Source organism: Leucopleurus acutus, assembly GCF_964270905.1.
Source record: "Leucopleurus acutus genome assembly, chromosome: 1".
NCBI classification, from domain to species: domain Eukaryota; kingdom Metazoa; phylum Chordata; class Mammalia; order Artiodactyla; family Delphinidae; genus Leucopleurus; species Leucopleurus acutus.
In genome coordinates, this window is record NC_139142.1 from 13,785,368 (window position 1) to 13,804,525 (window position 19,158).

Below are 19,158 nucleotides of genomic sequence, written 5' to 3' on the forward strand. Positions count from 1 at the left end.
TCAGCTCGCAAACAAAATTTCCAGGCTTCATTATGGTTGACCCAACTCTTTGCCCATCAGCAGTGGTCAGGGGAGGAATGCCACGTACTAATCAACCAGCGAATCCTTAAACCAGTCACCACACTAAGGAGAGTGGGATTAAATCGGTTGGCTTATTAGGCCAGTGGGATCCCGCTTCTGGAGCTTGGAGTGGGAACCCATCCACCCAAATCACACAGCTGCTGAGTAGCACAGGGGATGGGGGCATAGATGCTGGGGAAGTAGCTGACAGCATCCACTGTGTCTTTCATCTAGTAGGCTGAGCCTGATCCTAATGAGGCCAAAGTTTTGCCAGCCTTGTGTCATTCTTTGTTCCTGGCCATCCTTTTATCCTCCACAGTTCATCCTCAATGGCCAATTCCACCACCTGCCCACAGCCAGTCCATAGCTGTACCTCTGCATCCACGTGGCAGAAGAAGTCTCTTATACTGAGGAATATATTGTCCTCACCTAAAGTCTAATAATACCATTTATTGTTGGCAGGCTAGATAGTAAGTAAGACATGCATATGATACAGTGAAGAGAATGCTACTCTCTTTTTCTGGTTGACTTTGGCATTTCAACTGCCTGGAACTTCAACCTTCAGAGCTCTTCTTAAAGGGAATATTTAATTTGCTCTAAAAATCATTTTGCACATAGAAGAAACTGATCTGTTTCAATAGTGAGTCCCCTTTTACTTGAATGAGGATCTGATGTGACATATGCTGTTGATGATGGCAATTTAAATGCCCCGTGAGAACTTCATCTCTCAAAATAAACTTTTCACTGTGTCAGCCTGGGATCTCTCTGAAAGCAGAGCTTCGGATGAGGGCTTGCATTGCAGGTTGCTTGCTTGGGGCACAACCTTGGTGTGCAAGAGCAGAACAGGTAATGAAAGCAAACCGGCGCAAGGACCTCTTACCGCGGTTGTTACATCTGTGAGCAACTCAGTCCCACCAGAACCTCCCATGAGCCGAGAGACCCTCAGAGGGACCGAGGGAAAGTGGTTATCCATTGACGCCTGTCCCCTCATTGGTCAAGGGTCACCTATGGGGCGTTAACTCCTTTTTTCATACTTCAGGGCTTTAAGGGTTAGGCCCCGCCCAGGTGATTCCAGGCAATCCCAGGTGAACAGCGGGAGGTACCTGGTGACGCGAGGCACCCCCAGCAAAGGCTGGAGCAAAAGATGGGTGGCGAGTGTGAGGCGGGGCACGAAGGGGGTGCAACACACACTAAAGGGAAGGCATCTGCCAGAGCCATGTAGGAACCTGCAAAGGACCAGAAACCATCTACATGGCTCTTCTGTCTTTCCTGGGTGTCTGAATGGCTTTTCTTTCTTTCTTTCTTTCTTTCTTTTTAACATCTTTATTGGAGTATAATTTCTTTACAATGGTGTGTTCGTTTCTGCTTTATAACAACACGTCTCTAAAAAGGTAAAATTAATAAACACATCACCGACTGAATTGCTGTCGAGCCCTGCAGGACTCTCATCAACAAAGAGGCAAGCACGCCAGTGAGGAGAACCGGCAGGGTCCTCAGAAGAGAAGGCTGCTTGCGGGAGGAGCTGTCAGCATCGCATCTTCAATTGGCGGGTCCTCTCATGCCCAGCAGGGGCTCCTTGCTTGGAGGGTAATTTTTACTCTCACTGTTCAGTCAGTATGATGGCTTTGTCCCTAATATAATGGTAGTTCTGACTTTCCTTTAAATTATTCCGTAAAGAATCAGAAAGAAGGCCTCTCTCCCTTTTCCCTGCCCCAAAAATTCCACTCAGAAAACTTTTCTCATTTACATCTTTGCCTCCACATTAAATTTCTCATTCATGTTTCAGGTGAATCAAATGTAGCGTCAACTTTCAACACCCCGTGTAACTATCACAGTGACTCAAAATAATTGCCGACTGTCAGTGTATGTGCTGCGAACACAGATATGCCCGCCACTGGCTCTGTTATCACCAGAAGAAGGCAAAGCTTGCGTTCTTCTCTGGGCTCCATTCAAAACCTTAGTGTCGGCGAGGCAGAGTGTTGAGGCAATTATCTGCTTAATCTGTCCAAGAAACATGCCTCCTCTGCCCTGAAATCACTTGTTTAGAAAAAAAAGTCTTTAAAGCAATTTTCTAGTAAGTATAGATTTAGCTGGAATGTTCCAGAGAATTGCCTCTGACTTTGGCTCCTCTAGCTCAGTGGTTTTCAATCAGGGATGGTTTTGTCCCCCCAGAAGACACTTGGCAATAAGGGGAGACATTTTATTTTTCTCCCGTTGCGGAGCACAGGCTCCGGACGCGCAGGCTCAGCGGCCATGGCTCACGGGCCCAGCCGCTCCGCGGCATGTGGGATCTTACCAGACCGGGGCACGAACCCGTGTCCCCTGCATCGGCAGGCAGATTCTCAACCACTGCGCCACCAGGGAAGCCCGGGGAGACATTTTTGACCGTTATAGCCGGGGAGGGCTGGGGGAGAGTCCTACTGGCATCTAGTGGTTTATGTTTGGCTGCTTTGGGTCTTCGTTGCTGCACACGGACTTTCTCTAGTTGCAGTGAGTGGGAGCTACTCTTTGTTGCGGTGCACGGGCTACTCCTTGTGGTGGCTTCTCTTGTTGCAGAGCACGGGCTCTAGGCACTCAGGCTTCAGTAGTTGTGGCTCACGGGGTCCACAGTGCAGGCTCAGTAGTTGTGGTGCCCAGGCTTAGTTGCTCTGCAGCACATGGGATCTTCCCAGACCAGGGCTTGAACCCGTGTCCCCTGCATTGGCAGGAGGATTCTTAACGACTGTGACACCAGGGAAGCCCATCTTGAATTATTTTACAACAAAAATTATTTTCAAAACATTATAAGAAATTGGTATGATGTAAATTTACTATTTGTGAGAAACATTTGCTATTTATGTATTTTTAAAATTTAAAAACAACCTATGTTTTTCTTTAGAATGTAATGTTAGAGCAGCACTGGTGCTGAGCTTAATAAAAAAAATTCACAGTGTGAAACCCTGGCTCCTTCAAGGTGGGGGCCACTTAGCCTCTAGTTCACAGGAACATATCTAGTCTGGGATAAGTCCACACTGCATCACAAAAGGATAGAGTATCTCTGGGCTTTCTATCCTGTTCCATTGATCTATATTTCTGTTTTTGTGCCAGTACCATATTGTCTTGATTACTGTAGCTTTGTAGTATAGTCTGAAGTCAGGGAGCCTGATTCCTCCAGCTCCGTTTTTCGTTCTCAAGATTGCTTTGGCTTTTCGGGGTCTTGTGTGTTTCCATACAAATTGTGAATTTTTTTGTCCTAGTACTGTGAAAAATGCCAGTGGTAGTTTGATACGGATTGCATTGAATCTGTAGATTGCTTTGGGTAGTAGAGTCATTTTCACAATGTTGATTCTTCCAATCCAAGAACATGGTATATCTCTCCATCTATTTGTATCATCTTTAACTTCTTTCATCAATGTCTTATAATTTTCTGCATACAGGTCTTTTGTCTCCTTAGGTTTATTCCTAGATATTTTATTCTTTTTGTTGCAATGGTAAATGGGAGTGTTCTTAATTTCACTTTCAGATTTTTCATCATTAGTGTATAGGAATGCAAGAGATTTCTGTGCATTAATTTTGTATCCTGCTACTTTACCAAATTCGTTGATAAGCTCTAGTAGTTTTCTGGTGGCATCTTTAGGATTCTCTATGTATAGAATCATGTCATCTGCAAACAGTGACAGCTTTACTTCTTTTCCGATTTGGATTCCTTGTATTTCCTTTGCTTCTCTGATTGCTGTGGCTAAAACCTCCAAAACTATGTTGAATAAGAGTGGTGAGAGTGGGCAACCTTGTTTTGTTCCTGATCTTAGTGGAAATTGTTTCAGTTCTTCACCATTGAGGACGATGTTGGCTGTGGGTTTGTCATATATGGCCTTTATGATGTTGAGGAAAGTTCCCTCTATGCCTACTTTCTGGAGGGTTTTTATCAAAAATTGGTGTTGAATTTTGTCGAAAGCTTTCTCTGCATCTATTGAGATGATCATATGGTTTTTCTCCTTCAGTTTGTTAATATGATGTATCACATTGATTGATTTGTGTATATTGAAGAATCCTTGCATTCCTGGGATAAACCCCACTTGATCATAGTGTATGATCCTTTAATGTTCTGTTGGATTCTGTTTGCTAGTATTTTGTTGAGGATTTTTGCATCTGTGTTCATCGGTGATATTGGCGTGTAGTTTTCTTTCTTTGTGACATCTTTGTCTGATTTTGGTATCAGGGTGACCGTGGCCTCGTAGAATGAGTTTGGGAGTGTTCCTCCCTCTGTTATATTTTGGAAAAGTTTGAGAAGGATAGGTGTTAGCCCTTCTCTAAATGTTTGATAGAATTCGCCTGTGAAGCCATCTGGTCCTGGGCTCTTGTTTGTTGGAAGATTTTTAACCACAGTTTCAATTTCAGTGCTTGTGATCTTTGATAAAGGAGGCGAGAATATACAGTAGAGAAAAGACAGCCTCTTCAATAAGTGGTGCTGGGAAAACTGGACAGGTACACGTAAAAGAATGAAATTAGAACACTCCCAACACCATACACAAAAATAAACTCAAAATGGATTAAAGACCTAAATGTAAGGCCAGACACTATTAAACTCTTAGAGGAAAACATAGGCAGAACACTCTGTGACATAAATCACAGCAAGATCCTTTCTGACCCACCTCCTAGGGAAAAGGAAATAAAAACAAAAATAAACAAATGGGACCTAATGAAACTTCAAAGCTTTTGCACAGCAAAGGAAACCATAAACAAGACGAAAAGACAACTCTCAGAATGGGAGAAAATATTTGCAAATGAAGCAACTGACAAAGGATTAATCTCCAAAATTTACAAGCAGCTCATGCAGCTCAATATCAAAAAAACAACCCAATCCAAAAATAGGCAGAAGACCTAAATAGACATTTCTCCAAAGAAGATGTACAGATTGCCAACAAACACATGAAAGAATGCTCAACATCATTAATCATTAGAGAAATGCAAATCAAAACTACAATGCGACATCACTTCACAACAGTCAGAATGGCCATCATCAAAAAATCTACAAACAATAAATGCTGGAGACGGTGTGAAGAAAAGGGAACCCTCTTGCACTGTTGGTGGGAATGTAAATTGATACAGCCACTATGGAGAACAGTACGGAGGTTCCTTAAAAAACTAAAAATAGAACTACCATACGACCCAGCAATCCCACTACTGGGCATATACCCTGAGAAAACCATAATTCAAAAAGAGTCATGTGCCAAAATGTTCATTGAAGCTCTATTTCCAGTAGCCAGGACATGGAAGCAACCTAAGTGTCCATCAACAGATGAATGGGTAAAGAAGGGGTGGCACATGTATACAATGGAATTTTACTCAGCCATAAAAAGAAACGAAATTGAGTTATTTACAGTGAGGTGGATGGACCTAGATTCTGTCATACAGAGTGAAGTAAGTCAGAAAGAGAAAAACAAATACCGTATGCTAACACATATATATGGAATCTAAAAAGAAAAAAAATGGTCATGAAGAACCTAGGGACAAGACAGAAATAGACACAGACCTACTAGAGAATGGACTTGAGGATATAGGGAGGGGGAAGGGTAAGCTGTGACAAAGTGAGAGAGTGGCATGGACATATATACACTACCAAATGTAAAATAGCTAGCTAGTGGGAAGCAGCCGCATAGCACAGGAAGATCAGCTCGGTGCTTTGTGACCACCTAGAGGGGTGAAATAGGGAGGGTGGGAAGGAGGGAGACGCAAGAGGGAAGAGATATGGGGACATATGTATATGTATAACTGATTCACTTTGTTATAAAGCAGAAACTAACACACCATTTTAAAGCAATTATACTCCAATAACGATGTTTAAAAAAAAAAAAGGAAAGCAGAATCTTGCTTAACAAATCAGGATGTAAAGAGACAAATGCTAAAGCTCGTGGTGATAAAAGTAATTATAACCACTTATCTGATGAGTCAAAAAATGTTTGTATTTTAACAGATATGAAAACTAGTGGAATTCAGCTGAATGGACAGAGTCTAGTCCTGCCTGAAATTCTCAATGTATCCCATTGTCACCCTGGGTCTTCTGCCCTTCGAAGTCCACATGGTATTGCCTGGGACTCCCATTCCATATCCTATGGAATTTTAAAGCACTTCCTGGGTTTTTGCAAATTTCTGGAAGGCCTGTGGCTCTGAGTTCTCATCTCTCTGAGTTAATTCAGTTGATGGTCATCTTACCATACCCCACTTTTGTTACTCCCTACTGCACCCGCTCAGACAGAACTCATCTCCAGTGCCGAACTCAGCACACACTCCCCAAACACACCATCCCCCCTTAGACTGTGTGCCTGTCAAGCTCTTGGTGAAGATAAAGGAGAGGTTATAACATGCAACACGAACAACTTCGGAGCACACAGTAAACGTAGCAGTTAATTAAAGGACCTTTGATCACTGGGGCCTTTTTCTTGGGCCAGTTCCCATCGTATAGCATCCCAGCCTCCTCCCTAGCCCTCAGTAGCCCTTCTCCCTGCATCCTTTCTTATCTTGCTCATCATCTCCTTCCTCCCAGATGGTCCTATATTGTTCATACTAAGTTACACAGAGCAGTTCAACTCTCTTGAGTCTGTACTCCCCACATCAATTCCAGCTCTCCCTTTGCATCTCAAAACCAAGCAAACCAAAAAGCCTTTAATTTAACTGGATTTACATGTCTAGAAAGCAGTTATTGTTGTTCATAGCAGTTTATTTTCCTCTCATCCATCTGTATAAACTTTGTTCATTCCTTTAAAAAGACAGTTGTGAAATATAAGCCTGTATGTATGTGTGTATATATGCATGTATCTATATCTATGTCTATAGCCACATGTCCAGTAAAAGAGAAGTTAGTTAAGTGGCTTCAAGTGCTTGGACTTCAGCTACAGGGCAGGTTAGACGCGGATGTGTCCAGTGCTCTGCCTTGGTTTCCAGTTTCCAGCTCTTTATCTCTAAATTGTTCAGCCTGACACTCAAGGGGTTCCTTCCATCCATTGCTCTACTAAGCAACCTCATCTTTCAGAGTCCATGTCTTACTTGGTCTCTCTCTACCTGGTCTGTATTTACAAAATGTGGTGGGGCATGGAGACCACAATTGACCGTTCCTTATTGGTCCCTGAGTGATGGCTCCTAGGTGCCTTCTTCAGTGTGTTATTATTTCTCTGGCTAGTATTTTAGACTCTATAAAAACAGTGATGATATACTTTCTTTAATCCCCCCAAACCTCCTGGGAGGCAGTAGATATTCCAAAATGTTGTCCACTGTTTCCCCAGATTCATTTACTCCACAAATTCATTCACTCTGCAAACATTCATTACCCGCTATGGGCGAAGAGGTGGGGACACAGCAGCAAACAAGAGAAAGTTCTTGCCTTCCCAGAGTTTATTTCTAGTTGGAGTGACGGTGGTGGAATATTTCAGTGCTGAATGTATGTTGGTGACACCAAGACAGCACACTCTAGTTTCATAAGGAGAGTATACTCCTTTTAGGGTTAAACACTGTAAACAGAAACAATGAAACGTTTTACCTAATGACGTTTTCTTCATCTCCTCAGCATACCACTAATTCTACCCACCTGCCACATCTGCTCGTCCATCACATGGTGACTTGAGTGTGGGTGCTGTGAAACTTTCCTTCTTGGGAATAATTCCGTCTGCAATGAAAAACAGTATTTTAGCTTTTAAAATTATAGCTCTGAAATGTGAATTTCCTTTTCATTCTCCTTGAGACGACCATATATATATGTGATGAGGAAGAAAAGTTGAAGACAGTATTTTACCATGTCTCATTCTAAATATAAACATGATGTTCCTCCATTCATTATAAAAACGCCACTCCAAGCCTTATGAGTAAACTTTTCCATTTTAATATCTCTTGGTTATACTGTGCCCATTTTATGATGGGAAGCTTTGGCAAAGGCAGCAAGAAAAATAAGTTAATGGAATTACAATAAAGTTATTTACTGAGAAAATCAGGCAAAAGGATTTCCTTTTCTACAAGCATTCAGCATCTCAATAAGTGAATGAACACACATACACACACACGCACACACATATATATATCAGAAACAGTTTATTCTAAATATTACTTTTCTAGGTTATCCACTTAACTCACCCTATGAGATTTATAGTTCAATCATATCAGTTCAGAGTGGGAAGAAAAAAGGCCATTTATCTAATCCAATTCCTTGAGAAAAAATACGTAGGCAATATTAAGAATCTTCAATTATCTAATTTAATAGGAGGGATGATTTATACTCTGTAATCAGTAACATGTGATACTGATTATTTCTAATCCCTTAGAAGAGATCCGACATTTTGCTTTTGGTCCTGTATAGCATGAAATCGTCATGTATATTTTACCAAAAGAAGTAACAAGAATAATGGCCCCTACAGTCTGCAATCATTTTATACTAACATACTGCAACATGGTTTTGCCCTGGGGCAGAGAAGTAGGGATTTTCTCTACTTCAAAAGAATGAAAAATTATTATCACTCTATCCAGTACCATTATAGACTTCAGAGACTTTGGCATGAAATATTCAGAAAGTTTATTTTAGAATTCAATATTTTAAAAGCCTGCTTTAAAACTATTACAGTGATTAGTGGCTTTGTTACTCGGGCCAGTCCTTGCTTTAAAAAGCCCTATGTCATGGTTAATACCATTTGCCGTTTCAACAAAATATAATTTGCACCAACCCAATAAGGCAAATAAGGCACGTAATGCATTGTTTTAGAGTGCCCCCCAAAGAGGAATTGGGACCACAACTCATCAGTTATCTTTCAAACACACTCTTAAACACTGCTTTCACTGGTAGCAGTTGAATGTATTGCTTATGCCATGATTTTGTCCTTCTACCATGTGTTATCTTAACCAGGTGGAATGGGTGCCATTCCTCTGCTCCCTGTTCAAGGAGCAATGCCCGTGTCTCAGTGTCTGTAGCGACACACACGGACAACCCAGCTGAGGCCGCCCACACCCTCCGCTGACCAGCCAGAGGCTCACATCTTCACCTCTCTCCATAGGAGTCAGAAAAGCTTATCAGGTGTTTGTGAGGAATTAACCAAGCTTCCGAGGCCATGAATGAAGCCAGTGAAAACTTCCGGAGCTTGAGTTAGCTGCATGGGAATTGCAACACAACCGCTTCTCTCTGGACCATCCTATTTACATAGGGAGACATGTGGAATAGAGTATAGAGCCCTGGTTTGGGAATTTAACAATCATGATTTGAATTTCAAATCTGGTTACTTACCAGCAACATGATCCTTCAGAAACCACTGAACCCCTTTAGGCTCCATGTCTGTAAAATGGACCCGTCCTGGCATCTGTGCACAGATTTGAAGAGACAGGTGATATAAAGACAGTGCGAGGCAAGGTGTCAGTCACTGTTCCCATCGTTATTATTTACTCCCCAAATGTTTTTCTTATCTCTTAATTCTTTATTCCACACTTCTGTTGTGTAATGTGTGAAAGGAAAATCAAAATGGAGTTGGTGTTGCTAAGAGAGTTCTCTAAACTGGAGCCAGGAGACCATTAAGGAAGTGTGACTTCTGCACATCAAAATCTTTTGTCCTGGTGACGTCATCCAGAACACCTTCCAGAAACGCAAAATATTTACTGGACCCTTACCTTAAAACAACGTGTGACTCCTCAAGGGCAAATCTTTTCTAACTTGAGTCAGAGTCAGTCACAAATTTCACCAAGCAGCTTTTAACAACCCCGTGGCTTTTCGTCTCTTCCTTTGAACACTCTTTCGGGGTTACCCGAATTTGTATCTCCCAAACTGCAATTCTTCAGACCCTAAATAAACTCTTTTCTTCTTTGCAGCCTCCTGCATTGTGTTTTTGGTTGACAAATGCATGTATATTTATTGACATATCACAGAAAGAATTTGCAGGATGACTAGAAAAATCATCACTCCTGCCTTTTTTAATATAACCTGTGCACTTGATGACATTCCTTTAAATTTATTGAATATATTATTTCTGTAGGTTTTAATAAATAACTTTTCCTTTCCTTCACACCTTAGGTATTATCAAGGAAAAAAAAAAAAGATAAACATCAACCTCAGCATTCAAGTAGATAAAATACGTGCCTTTCACGTAGACATGAAAACAAATGAAGGTTCTGATGTGCTCTTGATGCATAAGGTGAGACGAAACTAACCTGTGAATAACTTTCTGTTTCATTTTCCAGGGAAGTAGATCAAGACTCAGATGGTCACGTCAGCTTTAAAGACTTCGAATATGCCATGAACTACGGACAAAAGTAAGCCTAACTATTGTGTGCTGCTTTGGGCAACCTGTGGGGAGACCGAAATAGATTGTGATATATTTAGATGTCGAATCCCACTCTACCAATGATGTCATGCTGCATACCTTCCGTTAAACTCTTCGTCATGGTTCTCAGATGCTCACAGTTGCTTGCACTGCCACTGGGATGGCCCCCAACCCCCCTCCTCTTTACTCTCAACCCCCGACTCCCCCCCCACCAATGCTGCCAGCCAGGATGCTCCACTCATTTACTGGTCCTTGCCACCCTACCCACAGCCTCCCTGATCCTCAGCAGTTCCTAGTGTCAGGAACTGCCAGTGGTACCAGTTTCCTTCCTGCATTCAGCTTTGGTTGAACAAATAATAGCATGTACATGCAACTGAGTGTTGACTGTGTTCCAAGCAATGAGCAAGGCTTTTGGAAAACAAAGTTAAGACTTCTCTAAGACAATGTATCCTTAGTAGTCATCAAAAATCATCATCGCAAAAATGGCCCTAGGGCGCTGGTTGTGCAAGATGGAAAAACCAGATTGAGCTGACATTAGTATAAGTCTTCTCCAGCTGCATACAGAGGAAGGACAGGGTGCAGTAAGGATATCGGAGGCAAAAGACTTACCTGCAGAACCCATTAGAATGGCCTGGGCCTGCGGTTCCTGCAGCAGAACAACAAGCCCTGGGCTGCCCAGCTGCCCTGTGCTGTACCCTCCCTGGTTCTGGGCGGCTCTGCCCTGCCACGAGAGCCTTAGCCATCTGTGTTCCCATCCTCTGTTTTCTGCCCATCCATACCTGGGATCCGGGGACTGCTGTCCTAGAACAAAAACTGTGACCCTGGACATTCAGCACTTATTTTAAATAAATACTCATATCAGTACTAATATTTTATCTGTAAATGTTCAGAATGCTAAACATTAACAACACTGTGAAAACATCTAATATAATTCAAATTTTAAAAGTATTAAAAGGTCAAGGAAATATGTACATTTGTCAAAGAGAAACATTAAATAAGCAGCCTTCTGACACAAAGTATTAGCAGATAAACCTAATAAACTGTCATAAATCAGAGGAGCTTACAGAGACATAACAGCTAAATGTGATTTGGTGTTCTGGAGGGGATCCTGGAATAGAAGAAAGGACGTTAGGGAAACACTAGTAAGGTATGCACTTTAGTTCATAATGCTATATCAATATTGGTTCATTAATTGTGACAAATGTACCATACTCATAGAAAATATTCATCATAGGGGAAAGTGAGTGAGTACATGGGAACTCTCTATTCTATCTTCACAATCTTTCTATAAACCTAAAACTATTCCAAAATTAAAAGGTTGTTAAAAAATAAAGTCTTATTCCAAAATTAGCATACTAAACACTATCTAAAATGAAGAAAACTTTGAAAATCATTAAGAAGTACACGTGAAATATTATTTCAAGAACAAAGTGGACCCATGGTATCCTTGAGCATCACGTGCGTTTTAGGACAAATTGTTCTGGCTGATGAAAAGCCCTTTCTGACTTTGGGTAGAGTTTTATTCAGCAAGTATTTTCATCATAAATTGAATAGTTCAGTCGTTGGTCCTCATCTCAGTACATAAGTGGTACTGCTTTTAGATTTTTAAAATAAAAAATTAGAGTAATCTACCAACAAAATGCTTATATTTCAGTAATTGCCAGAATACCAAAACCTTGTATTGCAATCACTATTTGGACCTTATTTCTTCCTGTAATCATGACAAGAGAGAGGGAGAGGTCACGTCCTCCCGTTGAGTGGCAGGCAGGAGGCCAGGGTGGGAAGAGCTATTGGGCAACTGCCTTGATCCGGGATTAGCCCAGGCTCTCTTCGGTCTCAGTGAGGTCTCAGTGACAGAAACCTACCCAGACTAGCTTAGACAGAAAAGGAATTTACTAGAAAATACTGGGCTAGCTTATATAATCCAACATAGGAAGGGCAGTGGTGCAGCTGGGTTTCCAGGAAAATGAGAACGAGTAACACAAGCACCTCCGGACTCTGCCCCTGTCCCCTGGTCACTGCAGCCTCCCACCATTCTAAAAAGGAATTGGCCCGTCATCTGTGCAAGTGCAAAGACCCTAGAAAGAGGCTTCAGTTGGCCCCTGGATCAGTCAACTCTGATTCATCTTGAGGGTATAGGCTTGGTCCCTAGACACTCAGCCAGGTGTGCTGAGGGCTGGTCACAGGAGGGGAAGTTGATAAGAGCTGGGCGGCCATCCCCTGTTCTTTTTTTAGAAGAAAGCAATATGACCTGGACCTTCTCTAGGAGGGAGAGCACCTCGAGGATTTGATGCTTAGGAGGGCCCAGGCTCTCAGGGCAGAGCACAGACCGAAAGAAGGGGCCGTGAGAAGCTGCTCATGTCACCTTCCCTCCTTACCACTCCCGCTACACTCCGTCCAAATCCTTGTCTTGTAAGCTTTGCCCCAGCTTCTCACTTCCAGGCCCCTGCCCACCCTCGTCCCCAAGCCACATGATGCTGTCTGCAGTGTGACCCTGTTGGTCTCCCTTCAGTTGCATGGCCCAAGGATGGGCGTTTATGCAAGCTGATCAGCTCAGTCTCTCCCCGTGGAAGACCTCAGGAGTGAGAGTGAGGGAGGCGGAACAGCGCTCCTCCAGCCGAATGAGTGGTTATGACTCAGGGGCGAGGGGCAGACGTGTTTGCCACCATGTGGCCTGGAAAACCAAGGCAGCTGGTTTGCAGTGAGAGCAGAAAATGAAACAGACACGAAGAGGGGAACAAGAGAGGAACTAGAGAAACCCATGGTACTGGATTTCTGATTAAAGCTTATACACAAGGCCCAGTCATAACCCTTTGGGTCCTATGAGGTAACTCTGTATCCTTCCAATAAATCTTCCTGCTCAAGCCAGCTGGAGTTGCTTTCTGTTATCTGAAACCAAGAGAACCCTAACTGTTACAAGCATAGAGCCAAGGACAGATACTAGGTAACATCAACATTTACTGGGGCAGCAGAGAAAAGAGTCTTCTAAATAGACTAAGAAGAAGCAGCCAAGATGGAAGAGGAAGCTGTCGCCAGATCTCTCTCGCTGATACCTCTGCCTCCAGCGGATCTTTCACTATGACCAGCTCCAGTCTTCCCCTGTGGCAACAGCTGTCTCTCAGAGATCACCAGTGATTTCCAGTGGCCAAACGCACGAGCCCCTCTCGGACCCCATCACACTTGTCCTTTCTCTTGGGTCCTTCTCTCTTTAGCCTCCATAGCACTGCTCTCTCGTGGTATTTCTGTGCCCATTCTTCCCATTCTACTCTCTTTTCCTGTATCTTCAACTATCTTGTAAGTGTTAGTATTCTCTAGGGTACTCTAATTGGCCACTCTTTTTTTTTTTTTTTTTAATAAATTTATTTATTTATTTTTGGTTGCGTTGGGTCTTCGTTGCTGCCTGTGGGCTTTCTCTAGGAGCGGCGAGCGAGGGCTACTCTTCAATGCGATGTGCAGGCTTCTCGTTGCGGTGGCTTCTCTTGTTGCAGAGCACGGGCTCTAGGCGCGCAAGTTTCAGTAGTTGTGGCATGCGGGCTTCAGTAGTTGTGGCACATGGGCTTAGTTGCTCCGCAGCATGTGGGATCTTCCTGGACCAGGGCTTGAACCCGTGCCCCCTACATTGGCAGGCAGATTCTTAACCACTGCGCCACCAGGGGAGTCCTTGGCCACTCTTCTTGATCAACACATTCTCCAAGGATGATTTCATTCTCTCCCAAGACTTCAGCTGTCACCTCTACGGGTGTGACTCCACCAACCAAACTTCATCTTTCGTCTTGATCTCTGCTGCACCCAGACCTGTGTTTTCATTTGCCGGTTGGACGTTTTCACCTCAACCCAAGCTCACTGAACTAAAATCAGACTCATTGTTTTCTCTGATTTCCAAAATTGGCTTCTCATTCTGTGTTTTCTGTTTCTGTTAATGGCATCCATCCCATCCCCCACCCCAAGCTCTCATCTGAACCAGACACCTAGGAGTTTCTTTCAAATCTCCCCCATCTTCCTCCACTGTGACATCCAGTCAGTCACTGCATCCTTTGAGTCTGCATCTGCAAAAACTTTCATGACATTTCCTTCCATGCATCATGATCTCTCGGCCTGTGTTCTTATTCCCACTCCCATCCGTCCATTGGGGCATATGTTCTTCTATTCATTGCTATAAAGATGAGTAAAGGGTGTGGTGACAAGTTAAGAACTAGACCCCACTGTCATGAAATTTAGTCCAGCATGTCAGTTATCTTCTCAAAGCACAAATAGAATTGTTTTTGTTTTTTTTTTCTTCTCTGCTCAGAAGCTTTAATAGCCATCTTTTCATTTGGGTCATGTCTAACCCTTAACGTGCCATTCAAAGCCCTCTACAGTCTTGTCTCCACTTGTCTGTTCAGCTTCATCTTTCACAACTACCTCTACCATACCATCCCACAACCAGGCAACTCACACACACACATACAAGTCCCTTAGCCTAAAAACACCAAAATAACAACTAGATCTTTACCCCAAATAGAAAATTAACAAATAACCTTGGAATTAATATCTGATGAAGTAATAGGAAAATACACCATAAGATAAAATTCCATTTAAAAAAACACTGGGCCACCTTCATCCTAGTGAATTTGTTTTTTAATTTTTATTGGAGTGCAGTTGCTTTACAATGTTGTGTTAGTTTCTGCTGTACAGCAAAGTGAATCAGCTATACGTATACATAGATCCCCTCTTTTCTGGATTTCCTTCCCATTTAGGTCACCACAGAGGATTGAGTAGAGTTCCCTGTGCTATACAGTAGGTTCTCATTAGTTATCTATTTTAGGTATATCAGTGTCCTAATGAATATTTTTCCTTCCCCATTGTCACCTTCAGGGGGGGAAAGGGGGGGCTAATTTTGCTGGGTATTTTGTATTATTTTATTTTATTCTTGAAAATTGATGAGACAGACATTAGCATCCTCTCTTATAAATGAGGAAACCACCTCAGAGAGTCTAAGTAACGCGGCTCGGGCCAGGTGGTGGCGATGGGTGGAGTGTCAGGGTGGAGAGCCAAACCTGCCAGCCTGATTAAGCATAAATAACTGCTATTCTGCTACATCACCTCCAGTGGGAAAATCATCTATGACACTGGTCCGTATTCTTTGGTCACACTTTGTTTTTGATCCAGAATGAGTTTATCCAGATTCATTGGCCATCCCAGGTCAAGCTTCTATCACATGGTAGGTATTAAATACTAATTCCCATCTTACACATCACCAAGCTTAATCCAAATTACATTGGGTTATTAATCAAATCCACTTTCAAGAGACAAAGATTTGCCACCAGAGACAATATCTTTTAAAATGTGCTGCCAGCTCTAAAGGTGGTTTTCAAAGAGGATTTCTAGAAATGCTCTGAACAATGGAAGCATTTTTGAAATAGATGTGCATCCTCATTGGGCAACACTCACTTATGTGTGTAAATTCTAAACCGTAGTTTTCAACAGTCACGGTACTTGGGGTTCACGCTTCAGTTACGGAATTGTAATTTAGGGTTAATAAAAACGGTTGCTTTCCTTTTTCTTGTAACTTTTGAGAAATCTGTTTAGAACTGCGGAATTAGACAGTTAAAACCCACACAAATGGAAATGTAATGGCATTAGGGATAGCAGCTCACAGAGTGACCTTTCTTACAAAACATTTAAATTGGCTTGGCCACGTGGATTCAAAAGTGGCTGAAAACAATTTAACATAATAAAATATGGAGTGTTCAATCTAAATTTCTCTTAGATTGCTAAATCGGTAAAATGCTCAGAAGTGTGAATCAAAAAGAGCATCACTCTAACTTCACAGAAAATGCAGATTAATTTATATGAAAACATAAACTGAAATCCAGATATACTCCTTATTTTATGATTTACTGATCCTTGGTGGGGGAAAAAACTTCAAAGGAGAACAAAGCAGTTAGGTTTGCTGTAGTATATTCATTAGGAAGAACAATTTCAATAATACTAAATTTTTACAAAAAAATTGACCAAGGGTCTGGAAGTACATCCCAAGTATTATAATAATAGTCACTGTAAAGTAGAAGCCAGGTTTGGTCATCTTCTTTGTTTTAAAGAAGGAAGCCAACCTTGACTTTAAATGATGTTTCTAAGGTTAAACATGGCAGAAATAGTGCTGAGTCAACTTCTCTACCAAGCATTCTCTACTGCTACTTATATTGGACTGCTTGTGGGATGAGGTTTATTCATTGTCTGTCTTTTTTTTTTTTTTTTTTTGCGGTACGCGGGCCTCTCACTGTTGTGGCCTCTCCCATTGCCGAGCACAGGCTCCGGACGCGCAGGCTCAGCGACCATGGCTCACGGGCCCAGCTGCTCCGCGGCATGTGGGATTTTCCCAGAACAGGGCATGAACCCGCGTCCCTTGCATTGGCAGGCGGACTCTCAACCACTGCGCCACCAGGGAAGCCCATTGTCTTTCTTTTCTCCCCCTTTTTCCCTACCCTCCCTTCCTCCCTCCTTCCTTCCTTCCTTCCTTACTTTCTTCCTTCCTTTCCTCCCTCCCTCCCACCCTTCCTGCCTTTGTTTCTGCTATTCCTATCACAGCCATAGATAGAATTACATACACTGAGCCATCCAGGGTTCTATCTGACCTGCTTTTTAACTGATGTCCTTGTGTCAACAGATTCCACCACCACCCCCCACTACAAATAGAAACCAAAATTCCAACATACTTCATGTATTTTATCAAATATGAAAACCTCTTGGCCATTATCTCTTCAAACACTTCTTTTCTGACATCCTTGAAGAGAATGTCCTCTCAGAATCCAGTTGCACGTATGTTACGCCGCCGATGTGACCTGACGTCTCTCATTCTCTGTTCTCCTCCTCCCCCTCTCTTCCTCCCTCAGTTTAACTTTCAGTTCAGTAATTTCTACTCACTCACTGCTGGTGGGAATGCAAAATGGCACAGCCACTTCCGAAGACAGTTTGACAGTTTCTTACAAAGCTAAGCATAGTCTTACCAGACGAGCCAGCAGTCATGAACCTACATGTTTACTCAACTGATTTGAAAACTTCTCTCCACAAAAAAATTTGCCCAAGATTATTAATAGCAGCTTTATTCATCATCACCCAAAGCTGGAAGCAGCCAAGATGTCCTTCAAGAGATGACTGTATAAACAAAATGTGATACAACTGTACAATGGAATTATTATCCAGTGATTAAAAGAAATGAGCTGTTGACCCACAAAAACACATGGGTGAATCTTAAATGCATATTTCTAAGTGAAAGAAGCCAGTGTGAAAAGGCTACATTCTGTATGGTACCAATATGACGTTCTGGAAAAGGCAAAACTATAGTGATGACTAAAAGGCCAGTGATTATCAAGGGTTTTTTGTGGTGGAGGAGGGGTGAATAGGTAAAGCACAGGGAATTTTTTTTTTTTTTCAGTGTGGTAAAATATGCAAGATGAGCCAGAAAGTGAGGAAGTGCTCAAAAAGCAAAGCAAAACAAAATTTAAAAAAAACAGCTTCCATTGGTAGGGGTGTATCAAAGGGACACAAGAACCAATAGAGCTCCAAGTGGCCAAAGCTGGAACAGTTTGAGTAACAAAATAAAGTGGTATTGGATTATAACTCAAAGTATAAAATAAATATCCACGAGTCCACACTGATTCAAATAAATGATTGAATAAATAAATGGCAGAGTTGAGACACATCTCCTTTGCAGAAGAATTCCAAATGATTTACGTAGGTACTCTGCCTTCAAAGAGGTGTAGCATAACTCTCCATTCCTTAAGTGTGGACTGCATAGAGTGACCTTCTTCCAACCAGTACTGTATGGAAGGGAGACATAGAGTAACAGTGGTGAAACCTGACAAACACTACTTGAGCCAGGTGATCTAGGTCAGTATCAACAGTGATAAATCTTGTTGATACTGTGTACCCTTATGTATGTGATGAAAATGACCCTTAACCTCTCTGGCTTTCCTCCTCAAACCCCACAACCTCAGTCCCATCATGAGAAAAACAGCAGACAAATCCTAATTCAGAGACATTCTACAAAATACCTGACCAGCACTTCTCAAAACTGTCAAGGTCAAAAACAAGGAATGCCTGAGAAATGTCACAGCCAAGAGGAGCCTAAGGAGACATGACAGCTAAATGTAATGTGATAGCTGGGATGGGATCCTGGAAAAGGAAAAATACGTTAGATAAAAACCCTGGAAAACTGAATAAAGCATGGGCTTTGGTTAATAGTAATGTCAAAATTGTTTCATTAATTATAACAAATATATGACACTAATGTAAAATGTTAATAATAGGTGAAACTGGGTGTGAGGTGTAGGGGAAATCTGTACTATCTTCACGATTTTTTTTTTGTAAATCTAAAACTGTTCTATTTTGGGTTTTGGTGGGGTTTTTTGTGGTACTTGGGCCTCTCACTGTTGTGGCCTCTCCCGTTGCAGAGCACAGGCTCCGGACGCGCAGGCTCAGCGGCCATGGCTCACGGGCCCAGCCGCTCCGCGGCATGTGGGATCTTCCCGGACCGGGCACGAACCCGTGTCCCCTGCATCGGCAGGCGGACTCTCAACCACTGCGCCACCAGGGAAGCCCCTAAAACTGTTCTAAAATAAAAGTTTATTTTAAAATTTTCAGGTATTACTGTATGATGGAAATTATATCCCTTGCCACTTTAAATGTATAATACAAGTCTAGATGTCAATTAAAAATATATAAAGGGGTTATATATAGCCTTTCAAAATAATGTTATAGGATACATTAGCAAAAACTGGAAAACCACCACTTAATGGCAACTTTATAGGACTCTGAACTCTCAACAGTGTCCCAGTGGGGTCAGGCTTTTGCC

The 19,158-nt window shown here is 42.2% G+C and overlaps 1 protein-coding gene across 2 annotated transcripts in view; it reads left to right on the plus strand.

Moving 5' to 3' along the window:
* The window catches only part of EFCAB11 (EF-hand calcium binding domain 11), a gene marked incomplete at its 3' end in the record, with an annotated part of 152,056 nt that extends 133,119 nt beyond the window's left edge, over nucleotides 1-18,937 (plus strand). The window contains exons 6-7 of one of the 2 annotated variants that reach the window (XM_082844410.1): nucleotides 10,243-10,314; nucleotides 18,758-18,937. In XM_082844410.1, coding sequence (XP_082700536.1) covers nucleotides 10,243-10,314; nucleotides 18,758-18,920 — 235 coding nt within the window. Of the gene's footprint in view, nucleotides 1-10,242; nucleotides 10,319-18,757 lie in introns of those variants that run through there. The other variant, XM_082844411.1, reaches the window with a different exon arrangement.
* Between the last annotated feature and the right edge of the window lie 221 nt (nucleotides 18,938-19,158).